This window comes from Camelus dromedarius, chromosome 20 (assembly GCF_036321535.1).
Source record: "Camelus dromedarius isolate mCamDro1 chromosome 20, mCamDro1.pat, whole genome shotgun sequence".
Lineage (NCBI taxonomy): Eukaryota > Metazoa > Chordata > Mammalia > Artiodactyla > Camelidae > Camelus > Camelus dromedarius.
In genome coordinates this window covers 32,304,043-32,323,402 of record NC_087455.1, presented here as the reverse complement: position 1 = coordinate 32,323,402, position 19,360 = coordinate 32,304,043, and the positions used below count along the sequence as shown (strand labels likewise).

Sequence of the window (19,360 nt, the reverse complement as noted above, 5' to 3'; positions counted from 1 at the left end):
CAAAGAAGGAAGTGAATTGGCACAGGTTGAAGCATGGGACCCCCTTTGGCTTGCTGATCATTGCAGTCTATGAAATGGAACCTGAGCGTTCCTGTGTTGTTAGTCACTGATTGAGGACTTTAGACTTTGTATTTGATTAGAAGGAAAGATTGTTTCTCTTTCATTTGGTGGGCTCTATCAATATTTGCAGTTGTCTGTAAGGAATTGCATTGAACTTTTAGTAGGTTTTAGTTTTTAACCACTTAATTTCTTACCTTTTTACAGTTAATATATAAATTTAAATGATTCAATTTAGTTATTTATATGAGTAAAATGGAGGTGTTATGTAAGTGACTATGATGGAGAGTTTCCTGAAGGGATTAGTTAAATGCAATTTCACAGATGTAAGCCTTGGGAGCTGCCAGTATGGGAAACTGTGTAGACTTGTAGCTGCAAGATCATTCACTTGGAGTAAAACTTACATAGGAAGGTGAGACTGACCCCAGGAAGTCAGAAAAAGTTTGACTAGAGAGAGATAGTCTGAAATAAGAAATGGCATGTAAGAGTTGACAAGTAAGATGGGGGTACTGGAAAGTAGAATTAATCAAAGTTTTATATTCCTGATGTGAACATGGCTCTGAGTCCGAATTCCTTTCTGGCTGTTCTTACCTTTCTTTGTGCACTGCCTCCTCCCTGCACTGCCCCCCCCCCCCCCCCCAGTATCCATAAACCCAGCAAGAGATGAAAAGAGGCAGCGTTAAAATGGCAAAATAGCACCGAAGGGAAAAAACCAAACCAAAAGTGAGGAGACCTGGTTTCGACATTAGCTGTCTGATTTAAACAAGTTGCTTAAGACCCAGCAGATTAATTTTGGATTAATTAGGAATTTAATCAGCTTAAAGACAGCTTTTGTTTTGATTTTTCTGCCATAAATCTTTGGGAAGCCTGCAAATTGGGTTTTAAAATATTAATGGTCTCTTTTTCCAGCTTCATATCCACGATAATTTTACACAAATGTAGGTTAAGTCACATTAGGACAACTTTGAACATTCATGTTGTTTTCTTGAGTGTAGCTCTTCTATAATAAGTAATATGGTAAACTAGAAATAAAGCAATTGAAACTAGTGTATTGATTGACTAGCTTACTGTGGTGAGTATGAGGAGAAATGGGCAAGTGAAAAGAAGTAGTAGTATCCAGAAAGAAGAGGTTGCAGTGCAGACACCTGGGGCCCTTTTTTCAAACGCTTAATCCAGATACATCTCTGGTGATGGGGCTCAGAAATGTTTAACTTTTTAAAAAAATTCCCAAACTAGTGATTCTGATTAAAAGCCAGATTTCAGGTTCACAGACTTAATTCTACTCTTGAACACCTCTAAGTGCTATCATTTTATTCTGGGGAATGTTAGGGAAGCTGAGGTAGCCTTTTTAAACTGTGGCAGTGGGTTAGTCAAACTTCTTAATCTCAGAACAGTAGAGCTGTAAACTACAGAATTACAGGAGATATTAGAGATTATCCAGTGCAGAGGTCAACAGGCTGTGGCCCATGGGCCGAATCTGGCCCTGCACCTGCTGTGTTTGGAACACAGGCGCACGGCTGCGTTCACATGTCGTCTGTGGCTGCTGTTGTGCCCCCACAGCAGAGCTTTGCAGTTGCAGCAGAGGCTGTATGGTTGACAGAGCCTAAAATATTTTCTGTGTGGCCCTTACTGAAAAAGTTTGTGGATTTTTGAATAGATCAGATTCATCATTTTGTAGATGTAGACGTAAGACTCAAAGATAACGAGTGAAATATTCTATGATTACACAGCTAATTGGTGGTCAGGGTGCAAATACAATTCAGTTCTCTTTTTTTCTGCTTCCATTCCACCATTTTTTGTTGGAGGGACTGATGCCTGGGTAAATCAGAAAATAAATTTGTAGTACAGATATTTGCTTATAAGTTCATTCTTTATTATAAAACATAGTTCCTAGGGACAGTAGTCCATCTAGTCTTAGATAACACTGCTGTGTTGGGTCGGGGGTAGAATTTGATTGTTGTGTATTCTGTCTCCCGAGTATAAATTTTTGGTTTGATCTGCCAAGCTTTTTGATAACAGAATCCATTTTTGTTGCTGTGTAGCCAAATGGACGGACTGTTGAAGTGGCTGAGGAGGAAGTTGTCCGAACATCTCGAAGTGTAACAGCAAAGCAGCCATTAGAGACAGACAAGAAAAATGAAAAGGTAAGTTTGGCAGCATATGAAATTATATGCAATGCTCTTAATAAAGAGAGTGACATAAAATTGTACGTATTATCCCTATTTAAGAAAAACTAAAAATCAGAATTTATCATAGCAGATGGATCAATGGGTGGTGAAGGTTCAAATAAGTTATTTTTGTTTATTTGTTCATTTTTTAAGGAAGGATGTACCACCAAGTATTTTAAACATTGCTGTGGCATTATAAGTACTCACTTTGCCAAAAACAGTTTATTCATGACTTGAACATCTTTTATATGAGTAAGGTTCCAGATATGTAACATACCTCTTATTTGAAAATAGAATTGTGTTACCTTTGTTAATATGCACTTCTGGCATAAAAAGCTTGGCAAAATTGTCTTGTGGTGTTATCTGTTAAAATAGGTTTTCTGTTATGATGGAAACATAATCATCTATTTATTAGATACAGTTTGTTTAACTAAAGAAAATGTTCTATATTCAGGTCATTATTAAAAGTTTGGGTGTACACTCTTAAGTTTTCAAATAAACAATCTGTTATATCCCATAAATGTTGCATTCCTGGGATTTTATTCACTTTCCAGTTGCCAGGGTTAGAACTGACCCATTTTTATTTGACTTAATTTAGTTTGTAAGTATAGCAAAATGTGCAAGAAACTGTAAACAGTGGTTTCTCCTGCTGTGGGTGAGAGACTTCATTCTGGTACATTACAAACTACGCCTCCTCCACTTCTTTAACCCCATGCATGCTTAACTCCTTTTTTAGGGGAAACAGACAAAAAACAACCACAGGTAGGTAAGTGATTTCAAGGAACCAGTGTGCCACAGCTCCAGCCCTGCAGAACAGTGGCATGAAATGGTCGGTACAGTTTCTTAGCGCTTGTAACTTCAAAATGTCTTTAAAGAACTGGTGAGATCAATTCTGCCCATGTAACCCAGTGAAATTGGTCTAGGACCAAGACAGTTACAGGTAGCGTGTCTTAAAATAAAGGATGGTTGTGGGAGAGAATTAAATTTATGTCTGATTTTGCCTATGGCAGAAAAATAAATAGTAAATACTTGAGTGAATAAATAAGCATATAATTTCGGGATTGTGAATTTACATTGTGAATAGTTTATATGCTTAATATAGATTTCTACTTCTCCCATCTAGTGTTTCTTTTTCTGGGCTTCCTACTAGTGAGCATTGTATACTTCTGCTTCTACTCCCTGAATTATCCTGAAAAATATGTGGTCGGAGTAATTTATTAACTACCATTCATCTCTGATTGATTAATCATGTATAGATTAGATTAATCATGTATAGATAGGATGTATCAGGATGTAAAACCACAGTTTACAGTTTAAAATCATTCTGAAATTTCTTGTATTAGAAAATGTAATAGTTGACATTTGTTAAGTATCTACAGTATGGCAGGCTCCGTGCACAGTGAGGTATGTGTATGTATATGAATATATTTGCCTATATAAGAGACAATTTATTGAGCACTCACTGGGTGTACGTTTAAGACTTTACAGAATATTTATACATTACTTTAATTATCCTCACAAGAACGCTAAGGAGGTGGTGTTATACCTGTCTTACAAATAAACCTGAAGCTTAAGTTATCTAAGCCATTGAAAGTATAGTCAGTTCTAACCGAGACCCATCTGACTTCAAAGTCTGTGCTTTTTACTGTTCCATATTACTTCTGATCCTTTTAAAAACTCTTCCAGGCAAATAGTAATAGCCCCATTTATAGATAAGGGCTCTGAAGCATAGAGGGATCTTGTGATTTCTCTATTTTATGTGTAGTTTCTGAGCTAGGACTTGAACCCAACTCATTCTGATGCCATGCCAAAACTCATGTACTTTTTAATTTCTTGACAGAATTGCGTCCTTTCAGTTGCTGTTGCTTTTTTAGTACAAGGCTTCTGCCTTTGGTTAATTGCCTACGTGATTTGACTTTCTGCATAATAGTAAATGCTACGACTCATGGCCCGTATTACTTTTTGTCATCCTACATCTTGTATTTATCCTTTTTAACTTGGTTCAGTCCAGGTGACTCATTTTAGTTAATTTTTTATGCCATTGTGCTGTGTGCTTTTGTGTGTTTTAAATATGTGACAGATTGTTAGACTTCTGTCTTTTTTCTGTAAATAAACATCTTAGATCTATTTATGCACCTCAGTATGTATTATTTTATATTTGTTTTCCTCTCAGAGCCACATCTTAGGTGCTTTGAGAAATACAATTTGCTGGTAGAGCAATTGTACTCCATGCAGTGATATTGAATACCTTGTTACTTGTGTAAGTCTTACAGATAAAACTTTGTCTAAAAACAATTTATGGTTAAGAGCTATGGGTTTGGGTCTGTGAAGCAAGTTAAGCTACCAGGTTTTCATTTGGATATGAAGGTCAGTGCTTCATTGATGCTAGCCTCTAGCAGAGTATACATTGGACCCTTAGCCAGCCTGAGTGCTTTGTGCTACTAAATGCCAAATGGGATAAAGAGAAATGAAACATGTACTTACCCTCAGAGAGATTACAATCTAGTTAAGGAAAGACCAAGGATAAGAGAAGATACCAGGTAACCTAAGGCCTTGATGGCCAGGTATTTGAGGAGTAAGATTATCCTATTTGGGTATCCAGAAAAAATTGATTTAATTGGACTCAAGGATAGGGATGATATTTCAGTAAGTAGAAGTGGGGAGGCCAAGTTTAGAAGGAGAGAGAAACAAATGAACTCAGTCCTTTTTCAGCTGAAACAAAAACATACTCAGACATACTCAAAGGAAAACCCTAGACAAGTTTGACTGGTCAGGGATGGGTGGGGATATGATAAAAACTTAGATATGTTCAGCTGGCAGCAACATTTACAAATCAGCATTGTGTCTATGATTGTAAAGGTCTGATTTAAGATAGAAGTGCAATGATTGTTAATAAGAGAAACAAAAAAAGCAAAAAAAGTGTGAAATTTGTTCACCAAGTTGTTTAAGATGAAGTCAGTGGTGTCCTACTAAAATACTCATATCATTACAAATATTAATAAGCTCTTAGATTTTTATGATGCTATACAGTATACAAAATATTTTCATATCTCTTAATCCTACCTAGTATACAACTCTGGAGGAGGGGGCGGATTACCATTTTTTATACAATTTATTAAAAACAGTGTAATGAATTGCCCAGGATCACAAAGCTAGTTAAGTAATGCTCTCAATTTCTCTGAGGCAGCAGTTCTCAAAGTGCGGTCCATGGACCCCTGTGAAGGGGTCCTAGGGACCCTTTTGTTAGGTCTCAGAAGACAGAGCTATTTTCATTATAATTAAGACATTGCCTTTTTCACTGTGTTGATATTTGCATTAATGGTGCAAAAGCAGCAGTGGGTAAAACTGCTGGCTCCTGAGTACAAATTAAGGCAGTGGCATCAAACTACTAGTAGTTGAATTCTTTACTGCAATCTATTCACAGTTTAAAAAAAAAAAAACCTAGTTCCACTTAAGAGTATCCTTGATGAATCTGTAAAAATGGTAATTATTAATTTTATTAACTCAACCCATGCTTTTTAATTATTCCGTATGATGAAATGGGAAGTATGCTGTGTACTGAAGAACAGTGGTGGTTTTGAGGAAAAACACTTGTACGATTGAGGTGTAGACTGGACCAGCCACTTATTTCATGTTACTCCGGGTTACTGGAGAGAACAACTGATAGACAGGCCGGGGTTATTTAGACTTGGGTAGTTGCAGGCATTTCCTAAAAAATAATCAAGACAGTTCAAGGAAAACAATTGACAGGATTCATTGCAAATGATAAAATGATTTGTTGCCAAGTGAAAATTAGAAATTTGGAAAATTTGTGTCTACCACCATGAACTTGACAGTGATCCCAGTACTTAAAGAATTTCTGATGAAACCAGTGGTAACATTAACAAACATGATTTTTTTTTTTAAATATTGTATATAATGGAATGTTCTAACATTTTGGAAGATGTGTATAACCAGTGAATCTGTTTTCTAAATGACCAATGCTTGCATGTTACAAAATCAGGCAAGTATAAAAGATTCATTTAAAGCGCAGGTTAGACCAATGGATTTTAATGTAGTAGAGCATAGAAAGTTCACTCAGGTAGTTTCAGATTCCCCATTGCAGCAATTTTTAAGAAACTACCACCTAACAAGGTTTGGTGTAATATTTTTTCCTTCCTCTACCTAAAGTCCTTCATGGCTTCCTGTTGCTCTTACTCCACAGTCTTGAACAGAATCTAAAGGCACTGTGACTCAAGTCTGCTCTCCTGCCTCTTACCTGCTCTGGGCTCTAGACACATTGATTTTCTTTATTTTTTGTTAACCAGCTTTATTTTGATAATATACCATGGAATTCACTTCCTTGAAGTGTACGATTTTAGTGTATTTACAGAGTTGTACAGCTATTACCACAATCTGATTTTTAAACATTTTCCTCTTCCCAAGAAGAAATGTTGTGCCGATTGGCAGTGTCTCTCTGTTTTCCCCTCCCCTCAGCAACCACTAATCTTTAGTGGACTATTAAAGAATATCACAATTATCTGAAAAAACTATAAACTCCTCCCTTTTCCAGTTACATATCTGTGTGTATGTAGCCAGATTTTCTTTATATGCTTCAATCAAATAATGTATCACAGTAAATTAATGCTAAAACAGGTATACAAATCCAGTTGTCTTTTATGAAGCTGAACATGAAGAATATTTGCACAGTGTAAAACATACTCTTCTCACTGAAATGTTTGTTTTGGAAAATACAGTTATTTATATAAATATACTTATACAATATATAATTAGTTTATTATTACTTTCAAATAAATTAATACATATTTAAATAATTTCTTAGTTTAAATTTATAGTATGATAGATATCAGTAGATATAACCCACATAAACAAAGGCTCTTTGATATCCTCGATACGTTTTAAGAGTATCCTATGACCAAGAAGTTTGAGAACCAGTGCTCTAGGAGTGATCAGTTTTTTAAAGACCAAAGACAGAATTATTCTGAGGCAGCATAGATTTTATACAAGCATAAGCTGTAGCAGCTCTTAGTGAAAAGAGAATATCAGCATGTCCAGAAAGTTTACATACATTTGTTTTATCTTCCATAATACAGCTTGGAAACTACAGTTTAAAGCTGGGGATTGGCAAACCATGGCTTGCTGGCCACATCATGTTCTCTGCCTATCTTTGAAAATTTTACTGGAACACAGGCATACTCACTCATTTATTTATTGTCTATGCCTGCTTTTGCAATACAACAGCAAAGTTGAGTGGTTGCGAAAGGGACCTTATAGTTTGCAAAGCCTAAAATATTTACTGTTTGGTCTTTTTTTTTTTTTTTTTTTTTTTTTTTGGCTGAACCCCTGTTTTAGACTCCTAATACAGTCTTTTGAGTTCATTAAAATGTAACATTTTCTGGAGTGCTTTAGTATGGTCTTACTCTCTAGGTCTTGGGCTCTTGACTTTCTAGGCTCCCTCGTGCCATAGTCTATGGTTGTGATTTCTTGGCTTCCACCCAGAGAATTAGTTTTCAAGGTCTCCTTTAAGGGAAGCCAAGTAGTTTTTTAATAAAAAAGGGAGTGTCTTACCAGAGGAACCTCATTTCTGCCCCTAGACTTTTTTGTCTAAACTCCTAACAGTGGAACTGAGACCGGAAGCAGTACTTCTGCCCAAGCCCATCGTTTTTACACGATTCTGTGGTTGTATCAGGCAGGAAGTGGCAAGAGGGGGATAGAACACAGTGAAATGGTCAGTTTGTTTTTGAAAATGCTGAGTGAAGTGCGAACGGGATCTCCAAGTGGAATTAGTTTATTAGACTATTGGAAATGTGAGAACCAGATCTCGGAAGGAGTTCAGGGCTAGATAAAAGGCGTTCTTAAGAAAGGTTTCTTGTAAATTTTTTAAGATTATGAGTTGATAGCCGAGCTGTTTATGCGGTATACCATAACTTATGAGCCTACACCAAACACATTTAAATAATTTAATGGCTTGGATGATGGATCAAGTATACAAATGTAATAGCTCAGAGGTTTTATTTAGGAAGACAGTGAGAGTTGGGCAGACAGGGCTATGTGTAATGCATTCTAGTTTTAGACTGTTTCATTGATAAACCATATATTAATGGAATGCCTTCCATGTGCAAGATACACTATTCTAGGCACTAGGAATATAATGGTTGATAAAAATAGTTGGTAGAGTCACTATTCTTATGAAGTCACTATTCTTATGAAGCAAATATAATCTCTAAAGTCAGGTGGTGATAGGTGCTGTGAAAGAAAATAACTAACAGGGTGAAGAGAAAGAGGCAAAGTGCAAATTGTGGGCACTTCTCTGCACCTGCAACTCTGCTCCTTCCTTTTATTCAAAAAAAAAAAAAAAGGTATCAGAATAGCGGTGAGTAGAGTAACCCTAAGTCTAGTTTAAATCACACCCTCTCTCCCAAACAGGAAATCAGTTGCAAGCCTCTCTACTTTTATAAAGGTTTATGACACTTTTCATAATTAATCTCGTCCTGACATTGTGTCACCAAGTTACTAAGACTGAGAACTGATGGTTTATACAAAATAGAGAATTGGAATTAGTATACCCCTTGGACCATTTATCCTTTGCATTTAACTATGCCCAAGTCATCTGTGTGTTTGAGATAAGTGAGGAAAAGAAATAGTGCCAAAATGTGGAGCAGTATAAAATAGAGACCCTGCCTTACTTGTTCAGGCAGAAAGAGGATGAAATTGATCCTAAAACAGTGGTTTTCAGACTTTTCAAGTGGCAGTTGCTAAAACTTTTCAAAATAAATTTCACTGACTACCAACTTTTGATTTTGTCGAGTACATTTTTAAAACCACTGTCACCATTACAAAAAAAGAAAGGAATTTTGACACAGTGGAAATAAAAAGAACAAAAACCTCAGGAAAAAAGAACACCTTTTGCCATAAGTTAGTGAAAAACCTTATACACCAGCCACTAGTCCTCAGACCAAATCACTCTAGTATCCATGTCTAACCTTTAGAAGATACTCAGTATTCCCCTTTTTCATGCCTCATTTACTTTATCACTCCTGACATTACCAGCAGAGACTTTAGATGATTATAAGGCTTAATATTAGTGCTGTCATTTCATCATAATTTTAAGGATCAGTACTTTCCAGATTAGAGAATTCATAAATTGAGTAAGGATTACATTCAGAACCTGGCGACTTACCATGTGTGTAAATAGCTAATTGCAAAATAAAATATCACTGAAAATTTATAAAGTATTCTTAATGATAGTTTTGATGCTGTACAAATATTAGATTATACTCCCTAAATTAGTCTTTTCAGCATTAAATTGCGCACTGCTCTGCCTTTCTTTATACTTTACAATTCTTTAAAGTAGCAAAATCTGTTAAGAGAGCCATTAGCCCTTTGAGTAGTTCTGCTTTTGCTCTTAACGTGTACCTTTTCCACTTTACTAGATGATAGCACTTACTTATTGGGTATTGGCTAAAATTAGAAATATTCGTTTATGTTGAGATTAAAGAGCTTCGTTTTGGAAGTCATTCTTGTGTGTTTTCTTTGATAACTAGCTCATATTTTTTTTTTATATGTAAGTTCTATGAATTTTAAGAGACTCTAGGACTCACAGTCCTAGAACTGCTTTTGCTTGTGCTTTTAAAGACCACAGTCTCCAAAGTGGAGTACGCAAGAAGATCCATTGGGATGAAAGAAGGAAATATTAGCCTTTCTACTTTATACTGAGTTTTTTATTTTAAAAAATAAGCTTTACTCATATTTTATATATGGCTGTCATTGGCACTCCCATTTGGGATGGTAGAGGGTATTAAGACACTATATGGGAGGGATCTGGTGAAGAATGGGAAGCTACAGTTGGAAAAAGTACCCTCGTTGGTTCTTTGCTCATAGCATATTCTGACAGGTTTATGTGTGCTCAATTCCATAAGTTAATTAATTGTATTACTCAGTTTAAAGTAAAATAACCTGTTAGTATACTAAGTCTGTTAGTAAACAGACAGCAAAGAAGCTACAGATTGCAGATGATAATAATGCAAGTAAACAACTAGAAAAAGAGACTGGTGGACACTGTTTCTAGTTAGAACTCTGTCAACTGCATCATCATGGGGTTAAGATGATTAAATCAGATCTGACAAGAAATTGGTCCCCCAAAATCGAAATCATCAAGAAAAAAGATTTTTGAAGCAGGAATATATTTCTACTTTAGCTAAGAAACCTTGCCCACTCATGCTGTGTTTTGAGACCTTAGCTAAGGATATTATGAAACTATGTGAAGACTGACTTCCACAGGGTTTTTTTTGAGATATTTGTTTATGCAGTACTCAATATGACAGAATTTTACTAAATATAGTTATAAATGCTTAGAAGCGTCTCTTGAAGTTTCTTGTTTAAAAGGAAAGACATACTGTGAGGAAATACTTGTGCTTTCTGCCATGGTAAAATTAGCAAAAGCAATATGACAATCAACCAAAACACATTCGTTTGTCAGCATATACTGTTGGGCACAACATAAAAACATTGCAGATGATTTAAGTAAATTAGTAGCAGAGCAAATTGCAAATTGGGAGAAAGTACAGATGTTTCTAACATTACAACTTGGGGAACTTGCTAGATTCTGCTTCAGTAACGAAGTACACAAAGAGCTACTTTTGTGAGCAACTAAATATGAATACCCATAAAGATATATTCTCAACATTAGACACTTAATTTAAAATTTTGGAGGCAAAAAACTGAATCAAAATCACTGATAGAGGCACCATTTGGACTAGAATTAAACCAAAAAAGAAAATTGGAGGGTAGAGAGATACAGTTATAGAGATAGCACCATGCATGAAATTCATTCACTGCATTATTTCTAGAAAACTACGGTGGCAAAAGAGGTTGAAGCCAGACTGCAGATTGGAAAAATAAACCTTTAAATTATAGTAAGCGAGGTAGTAGTCATCATCTTTTATTCTACAAAGATTTATTGATTATGTTATGGCAAAATACTTTTATAAACCTGATCAACTTAGAAAGTGAGCCATACATTTTTCTTTTGGTAAAAATCAAGTGTTTTCAAATATGTTGATCTACTTTGTAATGGCAAGTGGTTGTCTACTTAACAGATACTTTGGGGAAAAGTTTATTACCTCCTCTGTCCCTTCAGTGTTGAGGAAAATTCAACAAGATATTAGAAAGTAGCTGCTTTTTTTTTTTTAATGGCAGTGCTGAGGATTGAACTCGGACCCTGTGCACGCTAGGCACACACTCTTACCACTGAGCTATACCCTCCCCACAAAAGTAGCTGATTTTTTATTTGTCTGATACTTGTGAAAATCCTCTTATCTGCACAGTTTTAACAGCTTGGAAACAGTTTTCTAACAGAAAAAATAGCGTAGCAGCCCAGAATCTGGAGCATGCTTATATGAGATCAAATCCCTGCTCCAACACTTACTAATTATGTGATCTTGGGGTTGGTTAGTTAATCACTCTGCGCCTCCCTTTTCTCATCTGTAAAGTAGAAACAGTAGCATCTGCCTCATAGGGTTAGTTTGGGACTTAAATGGGTTAATCATTAGGTTCTATTTAAGTAATAGCAATACAATCAGTTTATTTTTTTAAGTTTTTTTAATGAATCCATTTGTTAAAAATAACCCCTAAAATAGAACCTTCAGATTCAGTTGCAGAAACAACTGATGTTAAGGAAGGTTAAATTTTACTACTTAAATTTCCACAAAAACCTTTGCATACTTCGAGGGATGAGATTGAAAAGTTAGTGTCACGGTTTGGTAAGCATGGCTAATGGTGTATGTCCTCCATTTGGATCTCTCTTTGTCAGATATGATAGTTCTTAATTGAATTTAGAAGATTACTGTAAAATAATGGAGCATATTCAATCATGCTTGCTCTTACTAACATAGTTATGTTTTACGAATGTATCAGTAGTAGGATATGTATAAAATATACAAATAAACATTGTGTAGTATGTGCTTCATTTTTTCTCATAGATGTATAAGAACAACAAGCTTAATAATTTAACCTACTTCTTTTAAGAGTGAACAGCAAACTCTCCTACCCGGCATACTTAGGTATTCTGTTTAAGTGAGTTATCATATATTCCATACGTGGGTTGCCAGCTGGGTATTGAGACTGCTTATTTACTTATTTGGGTAACTCCTAATGAGATTTTAGAATCCTCTGAACTCATCTCATAGGCCTCACAATTTCCTAAGGAGTTACCAATCTATAGTATTTTGTATATATTCTTTAGCAGTTTTAAAAAGTCGTGATCAGTTTCCTTATCTGTAAGGTGACAGGTAGGTCTGCACTGTCTAGTGTGTTAGCCATTTGCCACATGTGGCTAGTCAGCATTCTTTTTCTTTCATACTATCTTTTTAATAGTTTTTTGTATTGATTACATTTTGAAGTGATAGTATTTTGGATGTGTTGGGTTAAATATGTTATTTTTTTTAACCTTTTATTTATTATTTATTATTTTGGCTGGGGGGTAATTAGGTTTATTTATTTTTAGAGGAGGTACTGGGAATTGAACCCAGGACCTCACATGCTATAAGCATGCTAAGCATGGGCTTTACCACTTGAGCTATATCCTCCCCTAAATACGTTATTAAAATTAATGTTAACCTGGAGGCTGGGGGTATAGCTTAGTGGTAGAGCATGTGCTTAGCATGCATGGGACCTAGGTTCAATCCCCAGTACCTCCATTTAAAAAAATTTAATGTTAACCTATTTTAACTTTTTAATATCTGCTAGAAAATTATAAATTATATGTGTGGCTTTCATTTGTTTTCTACTGGACAGTGCTGCTCTTCATCAGGGGTTGGCAAACTCTGACCCCCCAAATTCATCCAGATGCCTATTTTTATGAATAAAATTTTATTAAACACAGTTATACCTATTTAAATACATACAGTAAATGATTATTTTTATGCTACAGCAGCAGAATTGTTTGGTTGTTACATCTAGAACCATACAGCCTGCAAAACCTAAAATATATACTATTTGATCCTTTATAGAAAAAGTTTGCTGACCCCTGCACTATATTATAATTGATAGATGCTCAATGTGTTATATATATTCACTTAAAGTGGATATGAGGGACAGACAGAAGGTAGATTAGTAGTGGGTACAGTAGGGAAAGGTGGTGGGAGTGACTGCTAATGGGTGCCAGCTTTCTTTCCGGGGATGATGAACATGTTCTGAAGTTAGATGGATAGTTGTTCAACTTCGAAGACACTGAAAACTACTGAATTATGCACTTAAAAAGATAGTATCTCAATTTTTTTCAGTGGATATGAGCCTGTTTTGGTAGATGTAATAAAGCAGTACACTAACCATGATACATGTTAATGATAATGAGAACATGCAAAGAAACAAACATGCAAATCAATTAACGGGAATTTAAGGAAAAATTTTAATAGTTATTATATATTCCCATTGTCAAAGACAATTTTTAATCGCCTTTTAAGAGGTCATGCCACTTGAGAATATTTGTAAGTAATTTATTGATAAGAAAAGCAATTAGCTGTCATTTATTGTTTAATCAGACTGTCATTTACTGCTTATCCTATGTCTCTTTAATTGTAAACTTTAAGATGGTGCACAATAATACATAAATAGGCAATCTCAGTAAATAAATGAGTGAATACAAAGTATAAATAAAATCACTATTTTTGAATATTAGTTCTCTTCTAGAAGCACTTATCTAAATATGGAAATCATGGCTTTATGAAATGTTTAGCAAGCTTTTGAGAAGAGAAAATTTACCAGAAGGGAATTGTAAGGCGATTCCAAAGTGTCCATATTTTATATGTGTAGGTGTTTTTCTTTAATGAATTACTTAACATCTACCATATACAAATCCTAGGTATTTTCACACTGCTTTGAAACTGACAAAATATTATCTCCTTTGTACAGTTGACTCATTCTTTTGTTACACATAGGGTATGCCAACAATCTGCTTTATGAAATCCAAAAGCCAATAATCAGTACATCATTTTCCTTCTGAACATTCACAGTGGGTTTTTACTTTATTGCTCTGAAAACACCATATTATGGCACCTGATTTGTGATGTAAGTTAGGATAGCGTGATGTCTAAGGGCACAGACTTTGGAGCCAGATAGACCTATTTCCTCCTGATTTACTAACTTAATGTGGCCCAGAACAACCTATGTAATATTTAACATCTCTTAAGTCTTCATTTTCTCATCTCTAAAATGGGAATAATACCTTCTCCAGTGAGTTTTTTAAAGGAATAAAGAATGAGTATAAAGTACTTAGCATATAGTAACCACTCAATAAATGGTAACTCATACTATTGCCATTTAAAATGTTAAGTTTTTTAATCAAAGATTAAATTTTTTTGGTTGTCAGCATTATACATTTCATTATGTATTTTACTGACTCCTATCTTTTCAAAAACGTAATGAAATATTAAGTAACATTCTATTTTACTTTCAGTCAAAGAAAAATAAGAAGAAATCAAAGTCAGATGCTAAAGCAGTGCAAAACAGTTCACGCCATGATGGAAAGGAAGTTGATGAAGGTATTTGAGCAAGTGAAAGGACTATAGAAAAAATTTTAACCCTTTTTTACCAAGGTGCATTATATAAAAGCTGCATTTATTTTGCTTAATCTTGTTTCTAGCTCTTCTTTTTAATAACTAGATTTTAATGGAAACATCTGTCACATTGTGAGGAGACGCTTTTTTCCCTTGAGTTATTTAAGGATCTAATAGTGCTTTCCTTGAAGGGAACTGCCTTGAAATTTAAGGTCTAGCTTAATATCTTGAGCAATTGAAAAGCTGTTAATTTTTGTCGTTGTTTCCTAGAAGCATGGTTTGGGGTTTTTCTCTATTGTTCTTAAATATACCATCCCTAGAAGTCTGTGTACAAAATTCTTGAGTAAGCCATTTATTATCCTCACCTAATAAACCCATTTATTAGTAAGTATATGTAACACCCTCCTTTATTAGTAAGTATATATAACACTCCAGCAAGATAAAAAGAGACACAAGAAGACATATCAATTTCTTCTAAACCATAGATGACAGATCTGATAAAAATGACCAGAATAAATAATGGTAGTTAGCTGCCTAAAACAACATAATGAGACCAGAATAAATTATTAGGATAAATGAATATAATAAGCACTCTTGGTTTTTAGTTTAATATCTAAATTTATCATGATACTTTGTGTGCCCTGCCCCATTTTCCCCCCAAAACTTCAACTTTTTTGTCTTCCCCTTACTGAATAACATTTTTTTTTCTGGGGCTATGTCAGGAGCCTGGGAAACTAAAATTAGTCACAGAGAGAAACGACAGCAACGTAAACGTGATAAGGTGCAGACTGATTCTGGTTCATTGGATTCAACTATCCCTGGGATAGAAAATACCATCACAGTTACCACCGAGCAAGTTACAACCACATCATTTCCTGTTGGTTCCAAGAAGAATAAAGGTATATTAGTGGAACTTAAGAGTAATACATCAAATCCAACTCCTTTGAATCAGATGTACAAAATATCATTACGTCAAAATCTGACTATTTCGAACTGCTTACATCATTGTGCTGATATACCCTTCTTCGTGAGAGCATTGTGGACCACCTATTGGTTTACCTGATACCACCAGTGTTACTTGTTACATACTGCCCAATGAATGGCCTATTAAATTAAAGTTGCCTTTCTGCCTTGAGTCACATGAGAAAGTGATTGCTGCTTTTTTCTCATGTGTATTGCTTTGCCCCAACTCTCTTACATCTCCATTTCTTATAGTGGACATTTATTAAATGGAATTATTTGTCAGCATTCTGCATGTTGGGTGCTTTCATTCCAAGATGAAACAAGCATGTTCTGGATAGTGCAGATTCTACCTGGATCTCTTATCATTAGGTGTTTGATCAAGCTAGACTAGAACTTCAAACATTTTTGGGCTAATGTTCTTCCCAGGTATTTCAGATGTTCAGACTATCCAATACTGATGGCTTCTCAGTGTCTCTTTTCTTTGCCATCATTTTTACCCTGGAGACATCAGTCTGCAGAGTGATGCTGTTCATCTTGCTTCCGGGCATTGACTTTTCTTCCTTCACCTTTTTATAAATTGCCTCCACCTCCCACTTATCTCCAGACCACTGTCTTAGCCTTGGTACCTTTTATTTTCTGTTTGATGATTTGGAATTTATTGCTTTGGTACAGCAATGACTTCTGCTTATCCATTTTCATTGTCGCATAGTAGCCATGCTTTAGTGTTTCTGTTGGTAGCCCTTTTTCACTGTCCTGTGCATGCTTTCCTTGCTAGCACAATTCTGTGTCTTGCTGGCTTTTGATACATTGTGACCATTATGCTTCTTAGTATCAGAGAAATAGTATCTTTGTTATAACATGTATTCTCGCCTCTTGCCATATTTCCTAAGTCCTGGTACAAATATAGGCAAATTCTTTTAAGTTGATGTGTTTGCTTCCAGGATTGTTGACAAGGCAGCTGGTATTGTTGGGAGGTGGCAAAGTTGAATCCAATTACAGAGCCCAGTTCTCCAGTTCCTACTTTAAAGAATCTTGATAACCATTGTAGAACAGCAGACTATAAATACGTGGGCTATTTTCCAGGTCCTTTATTGGCATTTTAGTTGACTAAAAATATGGTAACTAGAGAACTCAGTTCCTTAAGGACATATGAAATATGTTGTGAGTAAAACTGATTCTCTTCTGGTGTAAGAATTTAGTACTTAAAGGAGCAATTTATTATAAATAATTAGTAAAAATTAATTTGTATGTTACTCCTAATATAATGTGCATAGTGGCCTATTTAGTATTAAATACATTTTATTTCTATTTCAACCAGGTGATTCTCATCTAAATGTTCAAGTTAGCAACTTTAAGTCTGGAAAAGGAGATTCTACACTTCAGGGTGAGAGAAATTACGTGTAACTTAAGTTGAAGGCCCATCAAAATAGAAACATATGTATGTCTCTTTCCTCACGTGAATGATGCAGAAAGGGAAAAAAAGACTTAGAAATGATTTTTAATTACCAAAGTAACATAATAACGGTCCAGAGATTTTGGAAAATAAGTAAAAAGAAAAATCACTCCTACTTGTAATAGTCTTTGGTATATTCTAGTTGTTACTCCCTCTCTCCCATATGTAAAAACATTCTTTTAGTAATAGTTTATATGCAGTTTTTATTCTTACTTGCATTGTTTAAGCCAATAGAGAATAGAAGGAATTTTTCTTTGGACTTGGATTTAATAATAGGCATAAATGGGATTTTTAAAAACCTTTACCCCTATTTATTAAATAAAAAGCCTTAATACCCATACTCTTTTACTTACTTGTTTATGATAAAGATTGGGTCAAGTAGAGTGGTATACCTAACCTAAAAGCTAAAGTGTTTGTAGTAAAACATAAATACAGAAATGAAAAGGCACTTTCTTGTTTCAAGCTTGTTCTTAATACTGTCAGCTTCCTTCATTCCCATGGGTCTCAGTCCTGACTACACGTTAGTATTTTCTAGGCTTCCTAGATACTGCATCTAGGAAGCTTAGAAAAATGACACAAATGCATATAAAAAGAAACATGTACTTATATACACACACCTATGTGTATATTTGTGTGTGTGTACACGGAGATACATGCATACACATATGTACATATACCTGCATATGAGTATATGTAGGTATATATGTATATGTATATGTATATACACGTACATACTGATGCCTCAGCCCTACCCTTAGAGATTCTGATTTGATTGGTCTGGGCTGAGGCTCCAGTGTCTACTTCTAAGAAATTTTTCATTTGATTTTAATGTGCAGCCAAGTTTTAGAATCACTGCCTTACACATTATACATGTATGTGCATATATGTGTAAATATTTAAGGAAAGAGCATGTAACTAAGGAGAAGTCTTTATGCTCTTAGTGGGTGAGTGTACTGAGTATACCAGAACATGTGATTTCCTGTTTGCTCTGTTGTACTTCTCTTGAGCAAGTTATTCTGCTTTTGAAAACATTATTAGTAATATAAAATTCAAACCAGAACTTGTAGTTTTTAAATTAAAAGTCATCCATGGTGGTCATGTCACTTTTTAAATTCTTTATTTTCATTTTATCTTTAAAGCTCAAGCCATTTAGAGGACAGTAGAGGGGGGAAATAAGTGATAAATATAAATCAAGCAATTATAGAAACTTGAAAATATCCCAGTTTTAACACGGAGTCATGTATCAGTTTTTTAATCTTTATTTTCTCTTCTTTAAGTTTCTTCAGGATTGAATGAAAACCTCACTGTAAATGGAGGAGGCTGGAATGAAAAGTCTATAAAACTCTCCTCACAGATCAGTGCAGGTGAGGAGAAGTGGAACTCTATTTCATCTGCTTCTGCAGGCAAGAGGAAAACTGAGCCGTCTGCTTGGGGTCAAGACACTGGAGATGCTAACGCAAATGGAAAAGACTGGGGGAGGAGTTGGAATGATCGTTCAATATTTTCTGGCATTGGTAAGAACTGTTAGAAAATTTTAAGTTAGTTTAAAATGCTTAAGCTGGTACATTTAAATTTTCCAAGAATGGAAAGCAGATCCATGAGTAGAAAAATTGGTGATGCTGTACAGAAATGATACATTTAACTCATCTCAGATCCTTTGCATGGAGCAAAGTGGAACTAAATAAGTGAACAATAGCACTTATTATGTACTCTTAATGCTTTTACATACTTTTATCACATTTGATTATCAGTATAACTCATTGTTAACAATTGTGTATTTTTAGTGATGTAATGTGTAATGTATGAGTAGACTTTTTGATTAATTTCAACAGTCCTATTGAATTTAAATAAAAAGAGTAAATGGAAGTATAGTTTATAGCATCCATTTATCTACTATTTTACAGTCTACAAAATACCTGTTTATAATTAATTTTCCCCTGGATTCTAAAAATAAAGACCAGTAGTTGAGAAACGTATTTCTGTTGAGAGCCATTGAGTTGAAAGCAACTTAATTTCAGGGGTGTGTGTGTTATAGAAGAGAAATCCATATTTAATATGGAAAACTGCAAAAAGAGAAGGAAAAACACACTTACCACATCACTCAATGACAACCACTGTTTTTTACATTTCCTTATGGTCTTTTTTTTTTCCTGTGTACAATTTTA

General features: G+C 34.9%; 1 protein-coding gene across 5 annotated transcripts in view; it reads left to right on the top strand.

Annotated features, from left to right (window-relative positions):
* Positions 1-19,360, top strand: part of MTDH (metadherin) — a 51,432-nt gene that overhangs the window by 9,860 nt on the left and 22,212 nt on the right. For 3 of the 5 annotated variants that reach the window (XM_031439369.2, XM_031439370.2, XM_010981911.3), the window contains exons 2-6: positions 2,100-2,201; positions 14,680-14,764; positions 15,502-15,678; positions 17,061-17,126; positions 18,473-18,709. In XM_031439369.2, coding sequence (XP_031295229.1) covers positions 2,100-2,201; positions 14,680-14,764; positions 15,502-15,678; positions 17,061-17,126; positions 18,473-18,709 — 667 coding nt within the window. The remainder of the gene's footprint in view (positions 1-2,099; positions 2,202-14,679; positions 14,765-15,501; positions 15,679-17,060; positions 17,127-18,472; positions 18,710-19,360) is intronic. The other 2 variants (XM_064476944.1, XM_031439371.2) reach the window with 1 other exon arrangement.